At 38.5% G+C, this 24,493-nt stretch overlaps 2 protein-coding genes and 1 pseudogene across 2 annotated transcripts; all 3 read right to left on the bottom strand.

Annotated features, from left to right (window-relative positions):
• Positions 1 to 1,976: 1,976 nt before the first annotated feature.
• On the bottom strand, positions 1,977 to 2,948 carry LOC136155583 (olfactory receptor-like protein OLF4). Its single transcript, XM_065917466.1, has one exon. It carries the CDS (start codon positions 2,946 to 2,948, stop codon positions 1,977 to 1,979), a length of 972 nt encoding a protein of 323 aa, XP_065773538.1.
• A 10,502-nt stretch (positions 2,949 to 13,450) lies between these two features.
• On the bottom strand, positions 13,451 to 14,428 carry LOC136155575 (olfactory receptor 7A10-like). Its single transcript, XM_065917453.1, has one exon. It carries the CDS (start codon positions 14,426 to 14,428, stop codon positions 13,451 to 13,453), a length of 978 nt encoding a protein of 325 aa, XP_065773525.1.
• Positions 14,429 to 21,945: 7,517 nt separating this feature from the next.
• On the bottom strand, positions 21,946 to 22,891 carry LOC136155568 (olfactory receptor 7A10-like; annotated as a pseudogene).
• Positions 22,892 to 24,493: the final 1,602 nt, after the last annotated feature.

Raw genomic sequence — 24,493 nt, 5'->3', positions numbered from 1 at the left:
AAAGGAGGCAAGGATATACAATGGAAAAAAGACAACCTCTTTAACAAATGGTGCTGGGAAAACTGGTCAACCACCTGTAAAAGAATGAAATTAGAACACCTTCTAACACCATACACAAAAATAAACTCAAAATGGATTAAAGATCTTAATGTAAGACCAGAAACTATAAAACTCCTAGAGGAGAACATAGGCAAAACACTCTCCAACATAAATCACAGCAGGATCCTCTATGACCCATCTCCCAGAATATTGGAAATAAAAGCAAAAATAAACAAATGGGACCTAATGAAACTTAAAAGCTTTTGCACAACAAAGGAAACTATAAACAAGGTGAAAAGACAGCTTTCAGAATGGGAGAAAATAATAGCAAATGAAGCAACAGACAAAGAATTAATCTCAAAAATATACAAGCAACTCCTGCAGCTCAATTCCAGAAAAATAATGGAATTACTGACCCATCAAATAAATGACCTAATCAAAAATGGTCCAAAGAACTAAACAGACATTTCTCCATAAGAAGACATACAAATGGCTAACAAACACATGAAAAGATGCTCAACATCACTCATTATCAGAGAAATGCAAATCAAAACCACAATGAGGTACCATTACATGCCAGTCAGGATGGCTGCTATCCAAAAGTCTACAAGCAACAAATGTTGGAGAGAGTGTGGAGAAAAGGGAACCCTCTTACACTGTTGGTGAGATTGCAAACTAGTACAGCCACTATGAAGAACAGTGTGGAGATTCCTTAAAAAACTGGAAATAGAACTGCCATGTGACCCCACAATCCCATTCCTGGGCATACACACCAAGGAAACCAGATCTGAAAGAGACACATGCACCCCAATGTTCATTGCAGCACTGTTTATAATAGCCAGGACATGGAAGCAACCTAGATGCCTATCAGCAGATGAATGGATAAGAAAGCTGTGGTACACATACACAATGGAATATTACTCAGCCATTAAAAAGAATACATTTGAATCACTTCTAATGAGATGGATAAAACTGGAGCCCATTATACAGAGTGAAGTAAGTCAGAAAGATAAACACCAGTACAGTATACTAACACACATATATGGAATTTAGAAAGATAACAATAGCCCTATGTGGAAAACAGAAAAGGAGACACAGATGTACAGAACAGAGTTTTGGACTCTATGGGAGAAGGCGAGGGTGGGATGATCTGAGAGAACAGCATCGAAACATATATATTACAAAGTGTGAAACAGATCACCAGTCCAGGCTGGATGCATGAGACAAGTGTTCGGGGTTGGTGCACTGGGATGACCCAGAGAGATGGGATGGGGAGGAATGTGGGAGGGGGTTCAGGATGGGGAACACATGTAAATCCATGGCTGATTCATGTCAATGTATGGCAAAAACCACTACAATAAAAAATTTTAAAAAAGAAGATTGTCCACTTTGAGGGAGTAAAATCAGACAACCATTTATGAAATACACTATCTGTTAACATCTACATTTTCTAAAAAAGCAATTATGGTAGTGATGCTTCAAGTTATGAAAAACTAAAGCATGATAAACTGTAGTTTCATATTTTACCCTCCTATGAAATTATGTAATTGGTTTGGTTTCCAAGTTAGTTCTTTTCCCACAGAAGTAGCACAGTTCATGTTTATTCTTTTAGCAACAAGAAAGGAAAATTACTCAGTATAAAGTATATCATTTCAGAATAATTTATTCTTAAGTAATGTGTAAAGTATCATGAGATAAATAGGAATTTACATATGTTTCACACATGGTTTTGAATCAATTTGAGAGAGTAGAAAAATAATAAGGGAAAAATCTTAGAGGATAGGGATCAGAAAAGTTAAGAAGGATGCTTTTAAAATTGTATAGAAAAGCTGAAATCGAAGAAATGGAAATACCAGGCTATAAACTGAAGAAGCAATTGCTATTATCACAGTCTAATCAAAGAATCATGTATCCCCCATGAGGTTTTGACCCTACTATCATGGGCAGTTCTTCAGCCCAAGGGCAAATGGCCCTTTAACAAACATTTCCATCCCAAAGAATCTTTTTAGAGCCCTCTTTATATCTTTGTTTCTCAGACTATAGATGAAAGGATTCAGCATGGGTGTGACCACAGTGTACATCACGGATACCATAGCACTCGTGTGTGAGCTGTAGGTAGCAGTGAAGCTAAGATATACTCCTAAGGCTGAACAATAAAATAATGAGACAACTGAGAGGTGAGATGCGCAGGTGGAGAATGCTTTATACTTCCCCTGAGCAGATGAGATTCCACAGATAGAGGACACTATCTTAGAGTAAGAGTAAAGAATACCAGCCAGGGGAGCACCCCCGAGAATTCCAGATCCTAAATACACCGCCATGTTATTGAGAAAGGGGTCAGAACAGGCTAGTCTGATCAGCCATGTGATTTCACAGAAAAAGTGGTGGATTTCCAAGTCTGAGCAGAAGGACAGTCGCAATACCATTAAGCTGTGTAACAGGGGAAAGAGGGCACTCACGATCCAGGACCCCAGAACCAGCAGTGCACAGAGCTGGGGGTTTATGATGACCGTGTAGCGCAGGGGGTGACAGATGGCCACGAAGCGATCATAGGCCATCACGGTCAGGAGAAAGTCATCTAATGCTGCAAAGAGTAAGTAAAAATACACCTGGATGATGCAGCCTTCATAGGTGATGACTTTGCTCTGTGTCTGGATGTTCCATAGCATCTTTGGGATGATGCTGGACGTAAAACTGATGTCTACAAAGGACAGGTTTGAGAGGAAGAAGTACATGGGCGTGTGGAGGTGACGGTCTGAGCAGACAGCCAGGATGATGAGCAGGTTTCCAATCACAGTGATCAGATACATGAAGAGGAAAAGCCCAAATATAAGGGACTGCAATGCCGGCTCCTCTGAAAGTCCCAGAAGGAGAAATTCTGATATTTGAGTCTTGTTCCCTGATGCCATGTGATGGAAGTGACTACTGGGAAAAAAGAAAATAGCATGAATAATTTTCAGACAGGTGTAACTCACATAGCTGAACTTCTGTAATTTCTATTTTGCTGGCAAGAAATTGATGTTAATAAGTTGTACATAGATAAATTCTCCTTGAAGGTATACTCCATTTTACCTCTAATTAGATACTTTTGTCTCATTCTCAACATATTTCCAAGGATTTCATGCATTTACAGTTTTAATGAGAAAGTCTTGTATGCACTTGAGAAGCATTATGCTGACAGTCAACATGTTCCAAATACACACAGGGGATAAATAGAGACACTTAACAAATCTCTCACAATCCAAGAGTGGTAAAAGATGATACTCAAATAAATACAGAATATGTTATAAGGTGACAGGTGTTATGAAGAAAACAGAAACATGTATAAAAGAGAGTTTAGTAGGAATATTATTTTGTACCAAATATTCAGGCAAGGCTTCCAAACAAGGGATTCTATGAAGAGACATCAAGAAAAAGAAAGTCCTAGCATGATACCAGCAGAAGTGTGTGCCTGGCATAGGGAATGGCCACTGCAGAGTAACCAAGGAAGAAACTGGTCAATGTTCAAATGCAAACAAGGAAATCGGTGGGATGGAGGAATAAGCAGGAGGGGGAGTGGTTAGAGATGGTGTCAAGGATGCTGAGGAACAAGGTGGCTTCACTGCTACAGCTGAACCTTCAGTCCATAGAGAATCTCTCCTTCCATGTTGTTCCCAGAACTTATGGATTTAGTTGCAAAGGAATCCTGAAAATTACATCAGATCGTCTTCTTAGCACCATCTCTGATGGAGTTTTGGCCTCTGTCACCTTATTACGCCACCTTAATATGTGAGTGCAGGTGCCTTTGCTTTAACAACTGCTCTCACTCCACAAGGCACAAGTGTACACACACACCATAGCCTCCTGGGCTGTGTTATTGTCATGAGTTTCTCACCCAGCGCCACCTTCTTTAAGCCATGGGTGGTGACACCTCAAGCTGGCCAGATCAGATTAACTTTCTCCAGAAATTCCAGTTCACAAGCTACTGAGCAAATAATACAGTTGAGGTTCCTTTTAGCTACAATGACTTTCTGCCCTGTATTTAAATAAATATAAAAAGCATGGGAGGGAGAGAGATAAAGTGAAGGGGAAAGATCTAACAAGGTCAAACGGCCCCTGAGACAATGTGATGAAGAAAAGCGTTCTTGGTTTGGCAACATTTCAACTTCGGCTACATCCCTTGATACCCAGGAAAGATCAGAAAGAAAAATACCTCTTTTCCAAAGACAGAATCAGTGGTATCTGGAGGGTGTGAAAAACCATACCCATTTGCCCTGTCTCTGTTATTTTTTTTTTTTTGGTTGTGGACCATTTTTAAAGTCTTTATTGAAAGACTTTATTGAAAGTGTTATAATATTGTGCCTGTTTTATGTTCTAGGTCTTTAGCTGTGAGACATGTGGGATCTTAACTTTCCAACCAGGGATCGGCCCACACACCCTGCACTGGAAGGCAAAGTCCTAACCACCGGGCAGCCAGGGAAGTGCCCTTATCTCTGTTTTCTTATGAGATATATTTTATTTGTCATTTTTGGGCTTAATGTTTTTCATTTTTTTCGTAAATCCACTGGGAACATCCTAATTCTAGTTCTGATCTCTAGACAGCATGCAAAGACCTTTGCAGACCATACTCTGTGAGTCTATGAGGTCATGAAATTTCATTCTCTTATTCTGGATAAATTTCTTCACATGATTTAATTCTAAGGACACTGTTTTATTTCAGTATACTGTGACACTGTCACTATAATGCAAGATCCTAAGCATCAGTGATTTCAGCTCCCTTGTTTACTTCTTATTTTCCCATATGTACATGAATACATGTGCATTTATTTTAAAAACACAGTTAAGAAAATTATAAATTGTGAATAGAAAGAATGGCAAAAATGTTAAACCAGTTAAGAGTGATTTCATATAAGTGCATTAAACAAAACTGAATGAAACATCAAAACCATTATGTTTCAATCAATTTTTGATGTTCCATTCAGTTTTTAGCAGTAACAGAACAATCACAACAATAATTAATAATGATTAATAATTCATCATTAATAATTAATTTAGAAAAGACCTTGACTCACGATAACCTAATATATAATCTATCCAGGAATTTCTAGCAATTAGCAGATGTATTGCTAATATTTGTTGAATGATTAAGAATTAGATCCCCTTAGGTATGAACACTACCGTATGGAAAGGTTGTACTTCAATTTGATTGAAAGACTGGATTGCTGAATAAAAGTCAGAATAAATGACCATCTATCTGGAAGGAAATGAAGTGGTTTCCTATTTAATGCATCTTTTTAAAAGAGACAAAAGTACCTGTAATAGCGAACAGTCCATTTCAGATGATCATATAAAACCACACACAAAATCTACAGGTGAGAAAATATTATTATCAAGGGGAGAAAATCAGAAGTAAGAAGAAAAACAAATTTAACTATTTAAAAATTTTAAATATTTTATGGTCAAAAATACCCACCCCAAAATCAATCGCAGAACAATATTTTGTAAAAATCATTGGAAATGCAGTTAACTGTTGAGAAGAAGGCATAAAACATATTTAGACATATGGTAATAATAAGAAATGGCTTGCTGATTGACTCTATGAATCTTGGCTCAAAGTGAGTGCTAGTTTAATAAACAGGAAGATATCTAATTCACGACCTTCAGCCTAGGAAAAAACTTAATGTTGATTGAGGTTGAAACTTTTAAACAAGTATTACAAACATAAGGGGAACTCTCTAATTTCACTGGCAGACATGTGAAGTAGAGAACATTGTGGAAACCACCTAAGATAGCTATTGATAATAGAAACACAAATATTCTTTAACTCAGGGTTCCTCCATCTCTGCACTACTGGATAGTCTCTGCCAGGTCCTTCTCTGTGGTGGGGTCTGTCTTGTACATTGTAGGATGTTTAGAAGCATCCTTGCCCACCACCTGCCCTTCATCCATGTGACAGCAAAAAATGTCTACTGATACTGCTCAATGACCCCTGAGGGACAGTTACCCTTGGCTTAGAAGTGCAATGTTAAATTAACAATCTCAAATTTTGTAGCAGTAATATGATAGTCCTTATTGCTAAATAATGATACGGACCATCGACTGTATGAGTCACACAGCCACACTATGGAATTTATACGGACATTGAAATAATGAGCCAGCATTATTACTAGTTGTTTAGCAGCAAGTCCCTGAGTTGCTGCTGAGAAATAAACAAAAGTGAATAAATTGTAGAAAAACATTAAACATAATGTACATTTATCAGTAAAACATAAAGAAAATTTAATGATTCATTTAGGATTATATTTATACCTTTGTATAAAAGTATGTGAATATGTATAAGTTCAGATTTTAGAAGGGTGTTTTTAAAAGGAACTAAAAACTTAAGGAATAAAAAATACTTATTCCATAAATAAAAACTTATGGAATAATAAATATACTTAACCTTATGAAGCAAAATAAGGTAAAATACATTGCTTCCTGAGCAACTGTAGATAAAAAATTGAATGAAAATCTACCACTAACTAATAAAAACACATAAAGGAGTAAAACTTTAATGATACCAGCATTGGTCACTAATTCAACTTGAAATTGCCAAAACGGGGAAATGAAAGAATATAACAGGACACTTACAATGAGGAGACGGGGCAGTACCAAAGTTGCAATTTCATCTCATATTGAGGTAGATGGACTGAAATACACTTACAGAATATGAAGGCAATGTTTAATATGGTATAGAAGAATGTCTTCCAAATTATGACCAGAGCTGATGCAACTTTTCCAAATAGATTTAATTAGAAGGCTAAAAGGAACAATAAGAAATAACAGTTGTGAAACTAGAAATAGATATATACAAAGTGCTATTTATTATTAATATCACTAAGGATGCTGCAGAACTCTCACTTTCCTTCTTGGTTTACAACAAGGATTGAAACATCAAGAATATTAAAGTGATAACTAAATTCATTCAGTAAGAAAAGTGACAATAAAAAAGCAACAAATGGGGTGTACTGTACAGCGTGGTGACTATATATAGTTCATAATACTTTATAGCATAAACTGACTGACAGGTTTGACACAAAAACTGGCCAAAAATTTGACCAAAAGAATGAATTATTATACAATCCCCAGGTTTCCCTGGTGGCTCAGCATAAAATATGAACCTGCCAATGCAGAAGACCTGGGTTAGATCCCTGGGTCAGGAAGATTTCCTGGAGGAGGGCATGGCAACCCACTCCAGTATTCTTACCTGGGAAATCCCATGGACAGAGGAGACTGGCGAGCTATATTTCATGGAGTCACAAACAGTTGGACACGACTTAGCAACCAAACAACATACAACCCCCACAAACGTATCTATATACGAAGAATGATTTGACATTCAATTTTTGTAAAAAAAAAAAAAAAAGAAAGAAAGAAAAGCAATTTTCTCTTTCAAAGGATTCAATTAAAAAATAAAAAACAAGCGGCAGCACTGACACAACTATATAAAACAGAAGAATTGTAGAGACATTTTTAAACAGAAAAACACTGAATGGCTAACAAATCGTCAACTGTATTCAATCTCACAGGTAATATAATAATTACAAACTTAACCTCATTATCATACATCTTTTCACTTATGTAACTAAGCTTTTTTTTTCCTTACGTGAATACCTAGCTTGGGAGAAGTTACTCTAATGTGTGTGTCTACTGCACAGCTATTGCAAGGGTGCCTTTGCAAACAGTCCTGGGTACAGATCTTTCTCCTGCATGTGGAAACAGAGTCTAACATGCCCCATCTTACAATAAAAAGAAATATTGTCACTTCACTGTGTGTCCCACCACAGGTAATATCCTTTGTCTCCCATTTCCTCTTCTCTTGGGTTTCCAGCAGATTTAATTGTCAAAACTGACATCCTTGTTTCCAAGTGTAATGGTCACTTTTTCTACATCATAAATAAATGCATTATTATGAAAAGCAGCGAACAAACAGAGATCTCTGCATCTGGGCTATGTTGGATTTGTCCTCAGGTGACCTCAGGCACACGTTCCTAGCTTCCATCCTCTCTGATCCTCCCCTCCATTGTTTGTGGGGCTCTCAGACTCACCTGCTTGGGAACTCTGGGGGGATGATTTCTCTGTGAAGGTCAAAATTTCTCCCTAATTAATTGACAAGCAGATCAAAGTTTTGTCCTCAAAAAAGAAAACAGGAAAGGATAAAAATCAAGCATTAGTCTCCCAGCTAGATGTAGGACTGCAAAAGTAAATAACCACATCTTATACAATGAAAGAGTCACAGGCTGATGGACTGCAGCAGAGGAAATGTTTACAGCTTCCTGTGTCAGTTCGTTAGGCATGTTTTCCTCTTGTTAATTCGGCTTCTAAGTACATGATTTCCCTTAGAGACACTGGTCTGGATAGAATGGGTTTTTTTCTGTTTGTTTTTTGCTTGTTTTTTTTTCCTGCTGATTCTCTGTTCTTAGGAGGCTGCATTATAAGTTAGGTGAATCCAGTTTTTATAGCTCCTTTGACTTTACCTCTTCTACTTCCAAAGCTCTAAGCTTCGCAACACGTCATCACATCCCTGAGTTCAAATTATCTCAATAATATAATATGGACAATTTGCCTCAACTAGGTCCCCAGGGTCTTCAAAGCTTTGGTTTTTGTTGGGAACACAACCCCTGAAACCTCTGAAAATGATTATCCCCTTCTTCAAAAGGGGATAACTTTTCTCCTTTAATATAAAACTCAGATATTGTAATCCTTGGTTTCATGAAAGCTTTGCAAAGCCGAAAAGGATTCCCTACTCATATCAGAAGTTTAGAGCTGTCATTTAAGAGTCCTCAGTATGAAATATTTGTAAATATGGAAGACAAATGTAGATATTGTTATGCACTGCTAGCTCAGCTGACTGTCGAATGTAATTTCTCCAACAATGTATTCTATGAAGCAATACTTTATGAGCTTCATTCTCCAGTGTAGAAATGGGATTCAGAGGGACTCAACGTTCTGCTTACAAGTGTTAATAAAGCAAGGGACGGAATCTTGTTCGGAATGTGTCACCGTGCCTCCAGTTCTCAAACTCTGAGCAGTGATTCTCAGCCAAAATGATTTTGCCGCTGGGGATATTTGGCAATATCTAGAAAGATACTATTAATCTCCTATATCCCACAAGACTGAACCCAATAGAAGTAATGTTCCTGCCCCAAATGCCAACAGTAAGAAAACCTATTCTAGACCAGAGCTCCAATAAGCTCATTGTACATAGAAATCATCAAGGTTTGTGGTTGAAATACAAATCATGATTCTTTGGATCTCTAGCAGACACAGGAACTGCCTTTCAAACAAGCTCTTAGGTATTGTTGAAGGTGTAGGTCTTGGTCTGTGGATCACAGTTTGAATATCAAGACAGTAATCCTGTGTTAGAGTAAGTATACACAGTTTCAGTCTCCTCCAAGGATCTTTATGTAACTTTGAAAGATATTTTTTTTTCATTCACTTTATAGGTCATGATAAATTATGTATTAGATTGCTAAAATATAATAACTCCTGAGTAAAGTGAAATAAAATATGTATTAAAAAGGCTTTGTGGTAGGCAGAATGTGAGTGAGTGAAAGTCTCTCAGTCATGTCTGATTCTTTGCGATCTAGGCCAAAATACTGGAGTGGGTAGCCTTTTCCTTCACCAGGGGATCTTATCAAACCCAGGTCTTCAGCATTGCAGACAAATTCTTTACCAGCTGAGCTACCAGGGAAGCCCCATAAGATATCTCTAATTAAATGCAAAAGAATTTGTTCCACAACTTGAGAAAAGATAGTTGCTTTCAAAAAATGGGTTTAATCACAAACATAAAATAATGCAAATTAGGATAGTTGGATATGAAATAAGATAGCAATATGCATAATATATATTCCTTACTACTAAAGATGCAGAACATTCCATGTTTAAAAGTAAAAGGGAAACAGAATGTGACTAACTGATAGATTTGACTAAACACAGTTTATAAACTCTCACACAACCCCATTAATGGAGCTACACCTACATAGAAGAATTAAATGGCAAACTACAAACTTAATGAAAAAAGTCTTAATTTTTGAAAGAAAGCAAGAAAAAAAAAAAGACACTTAGATTCCAAAACATAAAGCAAAATTCTCGCACAGACAATTTGCATATAGAAAGTGAATGGCTAACAAATCAAACAGGTGTTCTGGTGATGTTGTTCTGTTGCTAAGTCATGTCCAACTCTTTTGCAACTCCATGGACTATAGCCCACTAGGCTCCTCTGTCCATGGGATTCTCCAGGCAAGAACACTGGAGTGTGTTGCCATTCCAGTCTCCAAGGGATCTTCCTGGACCAAAGATCGAACCTGCATCTCCTGCATTGGCAAGTGGATTCTTTACCACTGTGCCACCAGGGAAGGCTTAGCCATCCTGTAATGAAGTAATTACCAAGTAATACTCCTTGGCATACCTCTCCATGCATATTACATACAATGCTCTTTTTCATGGGAATATCAATGTGGTAGGCAATATTGTGGAATATGTGTCCCAAATACTGCAGTTGCAGCATAACATCTACCTCCACAGATCTGGATTCTTCTCATAAATACAGAACATGTTGAAACAGTGAGTCTGAAAAAGTTTTTAAATACCCTCCCTTCAATGCTCACACCTCCAAACCTAATACTCTGCTTTCCTACTCCCATGAACTGAAAAACTCCTCAGATACATTCTGTTTTTACCAGAACCACTTTATTCCTCCCATTCCTTCTTCACTCTCATCCAACTGGAATTCCATTCCCATCGCTTATTTGTCAACAATGATGCTTGTATTACTGAGTCAGCAGACACTAATCTTTTCATATATTAAATCAATCAATTTTAAATATATTAGTCAACCTAGGGGGGAAAAAAATGTGGCGATCTCTTGGGTCTGGTTTAGGCTGCTTAAGTTCTCAGGTAGCCAGATTTAGGACTTGAAAACCAGGAAGCATGTCCTGTCTGCCTGAGATTGCACAGGCTGAGGGACTGCAGCAGAGGAGATATTTGTAACTCCCTGTATCTGCTCATTAGGCACTGCTTTCACTGTTACTCTCACCTTTGCTCACATCATTGTCCTGAGGGCCACTAGTGTGGACGGAAATTTTTTTTTTTTCCTGCTGAGTCTCTGTTCCCTGAGCCCACATTGAAAGACAGGTGAATCCAGTCTTTCTTACTCTTTCTCCATGAACTTTCCTGCCTCTCAGAGTTTTAGCATCACTGCTATGCTGTGCTCTGCTTAGTCGCTCAGTCATGTCCGACTCCTTGTGACCTGTAGCCCCTCAGGCTCCTCTGTCCATGGGGATTCCCCAACTTATTGCAATATTCAGACCCAAATCTGAGACTGTGGAACCTTTGTTGATCAGGTTCCAAGGATCTCCAAAGTATTGTCTTGTGGTGGGAAAGTCTTCTGACATTTCCAGTAAATTGGGATTCCCTTCTTCAACAAGAGATAGAAGTATGCTCCTTTGATATAAATACATAGGTATTATAATCATTGGCTTCATGATGATTTTAATAAATCAACTAGGACATTCATGTTAGTGATACAAGTTAAAAAGTGTCATTTAGTGCTTCATTTTTTTTTTAATGTCAGTTAGATGACATGTTTCCATCTAATGGTACATCATGCACTGACCTTAGAATCTTATGTGGGTTGTCTTATTTTAATGAAACTTTATTCTCTGATGTTTGCACTATGATGTGTTCTACACTTGCATAAATGTGACTCAGAAGAGTGAAAGGATCTGCCTAAAGTTATGTCCATTTGACTGAAGAGGTATCTGAAATTGAAAGTCGCTTAGCCGTATCTGGCTCTTTGCAACCCCATGGACTATACAGTTCATGGAATTCTCCAGACCAGAATACTGGAGTGGGTAACCTTTCCCTTCTCCAGGGTATCTTCCAAACCCAGGAATCAAATAAGGGTCTCCTGCACTGCAGGCAGATACTTTACCAGCTGAGCTACTATGGGACCTCAAACCCTAAAACAGAAAAATACACATATTCTTGAATGAAGATCTGTATGTCTTCCTTGGGAAAATGTCTATTGCATATCTTCAGCTAACTTTTAATAGAATTATTTGTTTTTTAATATTAATTTGACTTAATCCTTTATATTTTTGGATAGCAACCCCTTATTGGATATATACATTATAAATATATAAATACATTATATAAATTGGATATATACATTGGAAAATATCTATGGGATATTTCCCCATAGATAGTTTGTTTTATTGGTGCTTTCCTTCACTGTGCGAACAAATGTATTCCATTTGTTTATTTTCATTTCCCTTGCTTGGGGGGATATATACAAAAACATTGCTAAGATTACTCTCAAAGAAGAATCACCTATGGTTTCTTGTAGCTTATTAAATAACTTCATGACATTATCTTGAATTCTCTACTTGTGTGATAACAATCTTCCATGACATTAAGACTGGTTTTTGGAAAACTGTTCATTTTATATTTTCAAATTTTTTTAGAATATAGTTGACTTGTAGTGTTGTTAGATCTTCCTGTAAAGCAAAATGTATCAGTTACATACATATACACAACACGTCACCTAAAAGATCTTTTGATCAAACAAATCTTGTATATATATGTGTATATATGTGTGTGTGTGTGTGTGTGTGTGTGTATACATATTGGAGAAAGAAATGGCAACCCACTCCACTATTCTTGCCTTGAAAATTCCATGGACAGAGGAGCCTGGCAGGCTACAGTCCATGGAATCACAAGGGTTGGACACGACTTAGCAACTAAACTACCACCACCATATGTGTATATATATATATATATATATATATGTCTATATAGAAAGAGACACACACACACAAGTTGACCTTTGAACAAGAAAATTAAGTGTTCTGACTCTTCGTGGTCAGAAATCCTCCTGTAACTTGACAGTTATTTTTCTATATCACTGACACAACCAACTGTAATAAAAATAATATAAAGTATCTTGGTTGTTAAGTGTATTTTTAAATGAATAATACAACTCTTAACTCTTGCTTCAGGAAGTAGGAGAAAAATTACTTGAGATGGCTGTCATTTAAGAAGTAATTATTCTTAATAAATCTATGATGTCGCAACAAAGAATGGAATCTACAAACATTTTTGACCCAAAGGTAGGAAAATTTTGAAGTAGGAAAAGACAAAAATGGCCTATGCATAAGAATGAGGAAAAAACTTAATAAAGAAAGTTCCTAAAATTGCATCAAGATGCCAAATCTTTATGAAAAGAAAATGGAAAAGAAAATGAAAAGAAAATGGAAAAGAAATGAAAAGAAAATGAAAAGAAAATGGAAAAGAAATGGAAAAGAAGATGAAAAGAAAAATGGAAATCCCAGGAAACAAGTAGAAGGAGCAAATTTTATTCCACAATGATCAAAGAATCACTATTTTTGGTTCAGAGGCTTTGAGCTATGCAATCCAGGGCACTAGATATTTGGTCTTTTAAAGTTGGCATGAAGCAGAATCTCTTCAGAGCCCCTTTTATACCTTGATTTCTCAGACTGTAGATGAGAGGGTTCAGCAGGGGTGTGACCGCAGTGTACATCACAGAGGCAATTGTACTTGAATATGAGGTGTGGGTAGCAGCAGAGCTAAGGTAAACTCCTGAGGCTGTAAAATAAAATAGGGAGACAACCAAGAGGTGGGACACGCAGGTGGAAAATGCTTTACACTTCCCCTGAGCTGATGAGATCTTACATATGCAGGAAACTATTTTAGAGTAAGAGTAAAGGATACCAGCAAAAGGACCAATACCCATCAGGACAGCTGCAAAATGCATCACTATGTTATTAAGAAAGTTGTCAGAACTGGAAAGTTGTACCACCTGACTGAGTTCACAGAAAAAGTGGGGGGTTTGCATTTCTGGACAAAAGGACAGTTGCAGAACCATTAAGCTGTGTAGCAAGGAATGCAAGGCAATCAGCACCCAGGATATCAGAACCAGCACTCCACAGAGCCGGGGGTTCATGATGACGGTGTAGTACAATGGGTGGCAGATGGCCACATACCGGTCATAGGCCATCACACTCAGGAGAATGTCATCTAATTCTGCAAAGAGAATGTAAAAATACATCTGGGTGATGCAGCCTTCATAGGTGATTCCTCTGCTCTCTGTCTGGATGTTCCACAGCATCTTTGGGATGGTGGTGGAGGTGACACAGATGTCTACAAAAGACAGGTTGGAGAGGAAGAAGTACATGGGTGTGTGGAGGTGGGAATCTGAGCTGACAGCCAAGACAATAAGTAGTTTTCCAAATACAGTGATCAGGTACATGGTGAGGAAAAGTCCAAATATGAGGGACTGCAGTTCTGGTTCGTTTGAAAGTCCCAGAAGAAGAAATCGTGAAATTTGTGTGTTGTTACTTGGTCCCATGGGGTGCAGGTAACTACCAGGAAAAAGAAAAATAACATGACTAATTTTCACACAAACTGGCATGCTTCACATAGCTGAAACACTACAATTTCTATATGACCCTCAAGAAATTGATGTTAATACTTTATTTATAAGTAAGTTCTCTTTGAGGGTGTGTGGGTGTATGTTCAGTCGCTTCAGTCATGTCTAATTCTGTGCAACCCCATGAACTGTAGCTCGCCAGGCTCCTCTGTCCATGGGATTTCCCCAGGGTGGATTGAATTCTGGAGTAGATTGCCATGTCCTCCATCAAGGGTTCTTCAGAACCTAGGGATTGAGTAGGCATCTCCTACACAGTTGCTGCAATTGGGGAGGATTCTTTAGCGCTGAGTCACCCTGGAAGCCCCTTTGAGGGTATACTCCATTTCATCTTGACTAGGAATGTTTGTCCGATTCTCATTAGATTTGCAAAGAGGTCATACCTCTAGAGCTTAATTTAGTGCTGATCATGTTCCAAGTACATGGAGCCAATAAGCAGAGTGTTTAAATGAAAAAAAAAAAAAAAGCTATCACAATCCAAGGAGGGTGAATGAGGATATTCAAATAAAATGTGACAGAATATGTCAGAATGTGACAGATGCTATGAAGAAAACAAAGCCAGGTATAAGAGAGAGAGAGTGGTAGGAGGTGCTACTTTGTCCCAAGTGCTCAGGGAAGACCAGAAATTGAGATGATGTTTGAACACTTTCCTCCAGAAAGAGGGATAAGGAGCCAGTATGACGTCAGGAGAACTGTGAGCCTGCTAGAGGGAGCTGCAAAGGCCCTGAGGAAGATGCTTGTTACACATGTTCAAATGAAAGCAAGGAAACCAGTGGGGCAGAGGAATGATCAAGAGGGGGAGTGGTTAGAGATGGTGTCAGGGATGCTGAGGAGCAAGGTGGCCTCCCTGCTACAGTTGACACTTCAGCACATAGAGAATCCCTCTTCCATGTGGTTCTTTGCACCTTATGAATTTAGTTGTAAAACCATCCTATGAATGATATCAGATACCCCACTTAGTCCCATCTGTTGAGTGAATTCTGACTTCTGTATTATAAGTCATCTTAATATATGAGTCCAGGTGCCTCTGCTTTAAGAACCATTTTCCCTTCACAAGGCAGGGCACACACACACTCACACACACACTCACACTCACAATCATGCCTTTCTGGTTTGTGTTACTACGATCACTGGCTACCCAGATCCACCCTCCTTAGGCTATAAGAGGTTACAGATTGGCTGGTCAGATCAAATTATTATTCTCTGAAAGAATATGTAACTTTGACCCAGAAATTCCCATTTATAAACTTCCCAAGAAACAAACTTGGAGTTCACTTTAGGTATGACCAATTTCTGCTCAGTATTTAGAAAAGAATGAAAAGTATGAAAGTGAAAGAGAGAGAAATGAAATGCACATTTAGATATTAAGGGAAAGAAATATCCAATAAACTCAAATGACCCCAGAGACAATGGAATAAAGAAAAGTTCCCCTGCTTCATCAATATTCCAGCTCCAATGATATCTCCTTGATACCCAGAAAAAATAGTAAAGAAAAATATATTTCTGCCAAGGACATAAACAGTGATATAGATATGACTTGAAAGATCTTACAGTGTGAATATCCTAAGAGGAAAATAAAACATTGGAACATTAACTGCCAATTTAAAATCAGAAATAGACAAAATACAGCAGAAGTTGGACATGTTTTATATGAAGCATATGAAACAGTAGAAGCTTTCTTTTCCTTAAGGAATTTCCCTATTTGTTTCCTCCTGTTCATAAATAAGATTCTTATACTTAATTTCTAATTTTACTGGAATCATTTTATACCCTCTATTCCTACAAAAGGGATTTGCCTGGTGGCTCAGAGAGCAAATAATCCATTTGTCAATGCAGGAAACAAAGGTTTGATCCCTGGGGTGAGAAGTTCCTTTGGAGAAGGAACTGGCTACCCACTCCAGTATTCTTGCCTGGGAAATCCCACTGACAGAGGAGCCAGGTGGGCTACAGTCCATGGGGTCACAAGAGTTGGACACAGCTTATTGATGAAACCACCACAACCATACCATCTGAGATTCCAATATTACCATTTATTCTTTTTTATTTTTATTTTTTTTTATATTGTAGTGGGTTTTGCCATACATTGACATGAATCAGCCATGGATTTACATGTGTTCCACATCCCAATCCCCCCTCCCACCTCCCTCCCCACCCCATCCCTCTAGGTCTTCCCAGTGCACCAGCCCCGAGCACTTGTCTCATGCACCCCACCTGGGCTGGTGATCTGTTTCACTATAGATAATATACATGCTGTTCTCTTGAAACATCCCACCCTCGCCTTCTCCCACAGAGTCCAAAAGTCTGTTCTGTACATCTGTGTCTCTTTTCCTGTTTTGCATATAGGGTTATCATTACCATCTTTCTAAATTCCACATATATGCATTAGTATACTGCATTGGTCTTTACCTTTCTGGCTTACTTCACTCTGTATAATGGGTTCCAGTTTCATCCATCTCATTAGAAGTGATTCAAATGAATTCTTTTTAATGGCTGAGTAATATTCCATGGTGTATTTGTACCACAGCTTCCTTATCCATTCATCTGCTGATGGGCATCTAGGTTGCTTCCATGTCCTGGCTATTACAAACAGTGCTGCGATGAACATTGGGGTGCATATGTCTCTTTCAGATCTGGTTTCCTCAGTGTGTATGCCCAGAAGTGGGACTGCTGGGTCATATGGCAGTTCTATTTCCAGTTTTTTAAGGAATCTCCACACTGTTCTCCATAGCGGCTGTACTAGTTTGCATTCCCACCAACAGTGTAAGAGGGTTCCCTTTTCTCCACACCCTCTCCAGCATTTATATGGACACCTTATCTTTGACAAAGGAGGCAAGGATATACAATGGAAAAAAGACAACCTCTTTAACAAATGGTGCTGGGAAAACTGGTCAACCACTTGTAAAAGAATGAAACTAGAACACTTTCTAACACCATACACAAAAATAAACTCAAAATGGATTAAAGATCTAAATGTAAGACCAGAAACTATAAAACTCCTAGAGGAGAACATAGGCAAAACACTCTCCAACATAAATCACAGCAGGATCCTCTATGACCCATCTCCCAGAATATTGAAAATAAAAGCAAAAATAAACAAATGAGACCTAATGAAACTTAAAAGCTTTTGCACAACAAAGGAAACTATAAACAAGGTGAAAAGACAGCCTTCAGAATGGGAGAAAATAATAGCAAATGAAGCAACAGACAAAGGATTAATCTCAAAAATATACAAGCAGCTCCTGCAGCTCAATTCCAGAAAAATAAATGACCTAATCAAAAAATGGGCCAAAGACCTAAACAGATATTTCTCCAAAGAAGACATACAGATGGCTAACAAACACATGAATAGATGCTCGACACCACTCATTATCAGAGAAAGGCAAATCATAACCACAATGAGGTACCATCTCACGCCAGTCAGAATGGCTACTATCCAAAAATCTACAAGCAATATTACCATTAAATTGTCAACCTTGATGCTTGCATTTTCAAGTGCAAGGTTCACTTTAGTTTTAGATCATACATAAGTACATTAATATTAGGAAAACCAGAAAATAACTACAATGACTTCTGGCCTCTGGGCTATAACAGATCTGTCCTCAGGTGACCTCAAGCTCACGCACTTGGCTTCCATCCTCTCTGACGCTCTCCTGCAGTGTCTGTAGAGCTCTCAGACTCACCTGCCTGCAGATTTTATCACTTCTTCCCTGTAGAAGTCAAAATACCTCCCTAAATGATTACGGATGAAGACAGAATTTTGTCCCCAAATAAGAAAACAGGAAGTGATAAAATCAAGCATTGGTTGCCGGACAGATGTAGAACTTCAAAAGCAAGAACCAGTCAAAGTGGCAGAGACTGAGGGACTGCAGCAGAGGAGATATTTGGAGCTTCCTGTGTCAGCTCATTAGACATGTTTCCTCTGGTTACTCCAACCTTTAACTACATGATTTCCCTTGGGGACACTTCTGGACAGAATTTTTTTTTTTTTTCTAATGGTTCTTTGCTCCTAAGACATGCATTATAAGTTAGGTGAATTCATTTTTTATCACTCCTTCACCTTTAATTCTCCTGCTTCCAAAGCCCTAAGATTCCCAGCATATCATCACATCCCTGGGTACAAAATTTTCTTTAAACTGTAACATTGAGGATTTATCTTGAGTAGGTCCCTTTGATCTTTAAGACTTTGATTTGTGGCAGGGACAGAACCACTGAAATCTCTAAAAATTACTATTCTCCTCTTCAAAAAGGGGGATAACTTTGCCCCTTTAGTATAAAACCATGGTTATTGTACTCCCTGGATCCATGACAGTTTCTCCAGGCCAATTAGAAATTTCCCAGTTATATCAGAAGTCAAGAGCTATCCTTTAGTCCCTCATTACTAAATGTGTGTAATTATAAGAGAGATATTTATATGTTGATATGCACCATAAACTCTCATAGCATATTATGTGTGTGTGTGGGATGTGCTCAGTCTTGTCCAAATCTTTGTAACCCCATGGACTGTAGCCCTCCAGGCTTCACTGTGCTTGGGATTTCCCAGACAAGAATACCAGAGTGGGTTGCCATATCCTTCCCCAAGGGGTCTTCCTGACCCAGCAATGGAATCCATGGCTTTTACGTCTCCTGCATTGCCAGGCAGGTTCTTTACCACTAGGTCCACTATATAATGTGTGTGTGTGTGCCACGGCCTGCATGGGTGCTTGGGAACCTAGCTATGAGTCACAGCAGAGGTCAGACATGAAGCAGTGTCTAAGCAGGGCCACAGCACATATCACTGGTGCTTATATGGGCTTCACATCAGAAGCAACACCAATCACTGACAATGGCTTGATGCCACAGCCCACACCCCTATCCATGCCAGAAGCCCATGCATGTCTCGAGGCCCTTGTCTTGCAGTCCAATACCATGGCAAATAAAGCAGCCCCGCTGTAGGCACAAAAGAACTCCAGACCCAAAGATGCTTCTGAGCAGGGGACAGTCAGCCACTGATGGTGCTTACACAGGCAGCACATCAGAGGCAGTCTGCATCTCAAGCTCTGCCCAGGCCAACAGGGTCCTTGCCCCACCCCATCTAGGCCACACACTAGCACTTCTTGCTCTAGCACTGCTCCCCTCTGGGTCAACAGTGCTGGGACAGGAGTGGGGGAGCACACACTTAGGGGGAACAAGGTCAGCTCATATGTGATCCCCAGGGCTTCTGCTCTAGCAACTTGGGACCTGCCTCCCTCCCATTAGGCCAGTAATGGCCACTAAGCTAGAGGAAGCCATATCTCATACCTGGCTCAAGCCCTAAACCCTCCATACCTCTTAGCAAGATGATTGCAACCAGTAAACCCTAAAGAAAGGCATGAATTGTGATAACATCAGATCCAGCTCTTCCAACAAAGCCACTGGACACACACCAATGGTATACGACTATTCCCACAGAAAGACACCACTTCAAACCTGCAAGAGTTAACTGTGGCACATAATTTCAGATAGACAGACAGAGCTACAGAAAAGGAAAAGACAGAGGAATTTATCCCAACTGAAAGAGCAACAGATTAGGCCTTAAAAAACAGCTAATGAAAGAGAAACAATGTAACAGGTTTGGAACTCAATGCATTAGTAAAGATGATATAAAATTCCTTTTTCTCAAGCTAAAATGATTCAAGAAATCTTCCAAAAGAAGTTTTACTTTCACTATTCACCCTGCGCATTTTACTGATAAGTGGAAAACCATAAAATATTTAATTCTGTGAAAAAAAGGACTGATGAAACAGTGATCATCTTAACAGGGAACTATAAAATAAAAACTAGTTAGAACTGAATGCCGCAAGAAATTAAATGAGCAGGAACTAGAAACAATTATTAGTATACCAGGTGATATAGAAGAATGCATAAGTTAACTGAAGTATAGAATCATGTAAATGACTCAGAAAAGATAAAAACAAATGAAAAATGAGAATAGTGTGACTACATTAAGAACACCAACACTGGCATAACTGGAGTGTCTAGGAAGGAAGAGAGAAAAAGAAAAGGTAGTCAAAATGTATTTGATAAACTTATGGCTGAAAACTTCCCAAACCTGAATAAAAAAGCAAATTCAGGTGCAAGAAGCAAAAAGCATCCCCCCAAAATTACAGCAACAAGACTCACACCAATATACATCAAATAAAACTGCAATATTGAAGATATGGCTTTCTAAAGGCAGCACAAGTAAAACAGTGTCATATGAAAAGGAACCCTGTAAGTCTGTCACCTGATGTCTTTTCTTTTGCTTTCTGCTTTTACATTTTTTTTTGCAGAAGCATTACTTGTCAGATGGAAGAAGTCGGGTATACTTAAACTGCTGAGAGGGAAAAACCTGCAAACTAGAGCATTCTATCCAGCAAGACTATCATTTAGAATTGAAGGAGAGATAAGGAACTTTTCAGACAAGCAAAGACTAAAATAATCTATCAATTCTAAGCCTACTCTACAAGGAATGATATAGAATCTTCTCTAAGAAGGAAAAAAAAAATGGCATAACAAGTGGCAAGAAACTACATGAAAGACAAAATCCCACTAGTAAAGGCACACGTGCAGAAAGGCTGAGGATCAAATCACTTAAGCTAGGATGAAAATTTAATAGGCAAAAAGATTTTCTAAAGTCAAGTATATCCACAATTAAGAATTAAAGGGATTAATAGGGAGGTCAAATATAACAACAAACACACAAATGTAGGTCAGGGAGCAAAAATGTAGTGCTATTTGAAAGTACAGGAACTTAAAAAACAGCATGTTTTAAAAAGTAAATAAAGCTGTAGGTCACCATATAAAAACCCACTGTTTACCATACATCATAGAAACTGCACTAGATAAAGAAAAACTAGAGAGAATGAAACACAAGAATATTACTTTATTATTTAGTCACTTAGTTGTATTTGACTTGTTGCGACCCCATGGACTGCAGCACACCATGCTTCCCTGTCCTTCAACATCTCCCGGAGCTTGCTTAAAGCATACCACTAATTAAAATCATCAAATCTTAAGAAACACAGAGAAGAAAAAAACCAAGAACTAAAAAACCAAAAAACAAGTAACACGCTGGCAATAAGCAGCACCTATGGATAATTTCTTTGTGTGTCAGTATACTAAATTCTCAAATAAAAAGACAATATTCTTAATAAATTCTTCATAAATTTAAGATGCCCCACCAAAGAAATGAAATTTCCAAACTTTTTTTTATCCAAAGGTATATAAATTTTGGAATAGGAAAAAACAAAAACTCTGTGTATAAGACCGAGAATAAAGCTTAATAAAGAAAGTGCCTAAATTGTACAAAGATGCTGAATCCAAAGAAGAAAAGAAAATTGGAAATCCCAGGCAATATCTACAAGGAGCAAATTTTACTCCACGATGATCAAAGAATCACAATTTCAGGTTCAGAGGCTTTGAGCTATGCAATAACCAGGGCACTAGTATAATTGGTCTTTTATACTTGGAGTCAAATATAAACTCTTCAGAGCCGTCTTTAAATCTTTGTTCCTCAGACTATAGATGAAGGGATTCAGCATGGGTGTGACCACAGCATACATCACAGAGACAGTTGTACTTGTGTGTGAGCTATGGGTAACAGCAGAACTAAGGTACACTCCTAAGGCTGTAAAATAAAATAAGGAGACAACCAAGAGGTGGGATACACAGGTAGAAAATGCTTTATATTTCCCTTGAGCTGATGAAATCTTACATATGCAGGAAACTATTTTAGAGTAGGAGTAAACGATACCGGAAAAAGGACCAACACCCATCAGGAGAGCTGCAAAATACATCACTATGTTATTGAGAAAGTTGTCAGAACTGGCAAGTTGTACCACCTGATTGAGTTCACAGAAAAATTGGGGGATTTGCACACTTGGGTGGAAGGACAATCGCAACACCATTAAACTGTGTAGCAAGGAATACAGGACACTTATTAACCAAGATACTAGAACCAGCAGTCCACAAAGCTGGGGACTCATGATGACCATGTAGTGCAGGGGGTGGCGGATGGCCACATACCGGTCGTAGGCCATCACAGTCAGGAGAATGTCATCTAATCCTGCAAAGAGAATGTAGAAATACATCTGGGTGATGCAGCCTTCATACGTAATAACTTTACTCTGTCTGGATGTTCCACAGCATCTTTGGGATGGTGGTGGAAATGAAACAGATGTCTACAAAGGACAAGTTGGAGAGGAAGAAATACATGGGGGTGTGGAGGTGGCGGTCTGAGCTGACAGCCAGGATGATGAGCAGGTTTCCAAACACAGTGACCAGGTACATTGAGAGGAAAAGCCCAAATATGAGGGGCTGTAGTTTGGGCTCCTTTGAAAGTCCCAGAAGAAGAAATCCTGAAATTTGTGTATTGTTACTTGCTTCCATGGTGTGGAGGTGACTACCAGGAAAAAGGAAAGTATTGACAATTTTAACTCATACTGGTATAATTCACATAGATGAAAGACTGCAATTTCAATTTCTATCTCAAGAAGTTGACATTAATATTTTATTTACAGATAAGTTCTCTTTGAGCGTATGTGTACATGTTTAACATCTTCAGTCATATCCAACTCTCTCCAATCCCAAGGACTATAGCATGCCAGCCTCCACTGCCCATGGAATTTCTTAAGAAAGATCTCTGGAGTGGGTTGCCATGCCCTCCTCCCAACCCAGGGATTGAACCCGAGTCTCTTGAAGGGCTACTCCATTGCAGGTGAATTATAAAGCTCTGACTCACTGCAGAAGCCCCTTTGAGGGTAGGCTTCATTTCATTTCTGACTAGGAATTTTTGTCCCATTCTCATCACATTGGCTAAGAGGTCATATATTCTAGAGTTTTAATGTGATATTCCTTCACTCATTTGAGAAATACATATTTAGTGCTGACCCAGTAGAAAGTGCTGAAAAACAAACCTCTTGCAATCCAAGAACATTGAATAAGGATATTCAAATAAAATATTATAGAATATGTTAAGCGTGACAGGTACTATGAAGAATACAAAACCAGGTATAATACAGAGTGGTAGGAGGTGTTATTTTGTTCTGAATGTTCAGGAAAGTCCAGCAAACTAGGTGATGTTTGAAGACTCCTAAAGAAAGAGAGACAAGGAGCTAGTGTGATGTCAGAAGTGTGTGCCTGGAAGAGGGAGCTGCCACTGCTAAGGACCTGAAGAAGATGCTTGTTCCACATGTTCAAGTGCAAACAAAGAAGCCAGTTGGGCAGAGGGAAAAGCAGGAGGGGGAGTGATCAGAGATGGTGTCAGGGATGCTGAGGAACAAGGTGGCCTTCCTGCTAAAGCTGAACCTTCAGTCCACAGAGAATCCCTCTTTCCGTGAGGTTCCTTGCACATTATCAATTTAGCTATAAAACCATCCTGTGAATTATATAAGATTCCCTCCTATATAAGATTCCCTTCCCATCTGTTGACTTAATTTTCACATGTGTGTATAAGTCATTTAGCATATGAAACCAGGTGCTTCTGCTTTAAGACCTGTTCTCCATTTCAAGGCACAAGTGTTCATGCACAAACACACACACAAACACACAAATACACCATGTTCTTCTGGGTTGTGTCACAATCATGCCTTGGTCACCCAGATTCACTCTCTTTAGGTCGTGAGTGCTTACAGCTCAGCGAGTCACAATTATATATTCCCCAAAAGAATATATAATTTTTCCCTGAAATTCCAATTTATAAATGTCTCATGGAACAATAAATTGGGGTTCGTTTTTGGTATAGCCAATTTCTGCTTGGTATTTAGAAAAGAATGAAAAGTACGAGAGTGAAGAAAGAGAGAGAAATGAAATGGACATATGGACATTAAGGAAAAATAATATCCAATATACTCAAATGACTCCTGAGACAATGCAATAAAGAAAAGTTTCCTTGCTTCATCAACATTCTACCTCCAATGACATCTCTTTGATGCACAGGGAAAAAAAAATGAAGAAAAATATCTTTTGTTCAAGGATGTAAATAATGATACA

The sequence above is a fragment of the Muntiacus reevesi genome, chromosome 1 (genome assembly GCF_963930625.1).
Source record: "Muntiacus reevesi chromosome 1, mMunRee1.1, whole genome shotgun sequence".
Taxonomy (NCBI): domain Eukaryota; kingdom Metazoa; phylum Chordata; class Mammalia; order Artiodactyla; family Cervidae; genus Muntiacus; species Muntiacus reevesi.
This window is presented reverse-complemented; position numbering and strand designations above follow the sequence as displayed.

Bases quoted from the DNA above. Each gene is read 5' to 3' on its own strand.
- LOC136155583 (XM_065917466.1), bottom strand. From the start codon at position 2,948: ATGGCATCAGGGAACAAGACTCAAATATCAGAATTTCTCCTTCTGGGA.
- LOC136155575 (XM_065917453.1), bottom strand. From the start codon at position 14,428: ATGGGACCAAGTAACAACACACAAATTTCACGATTTCTTCTTCTGGGA.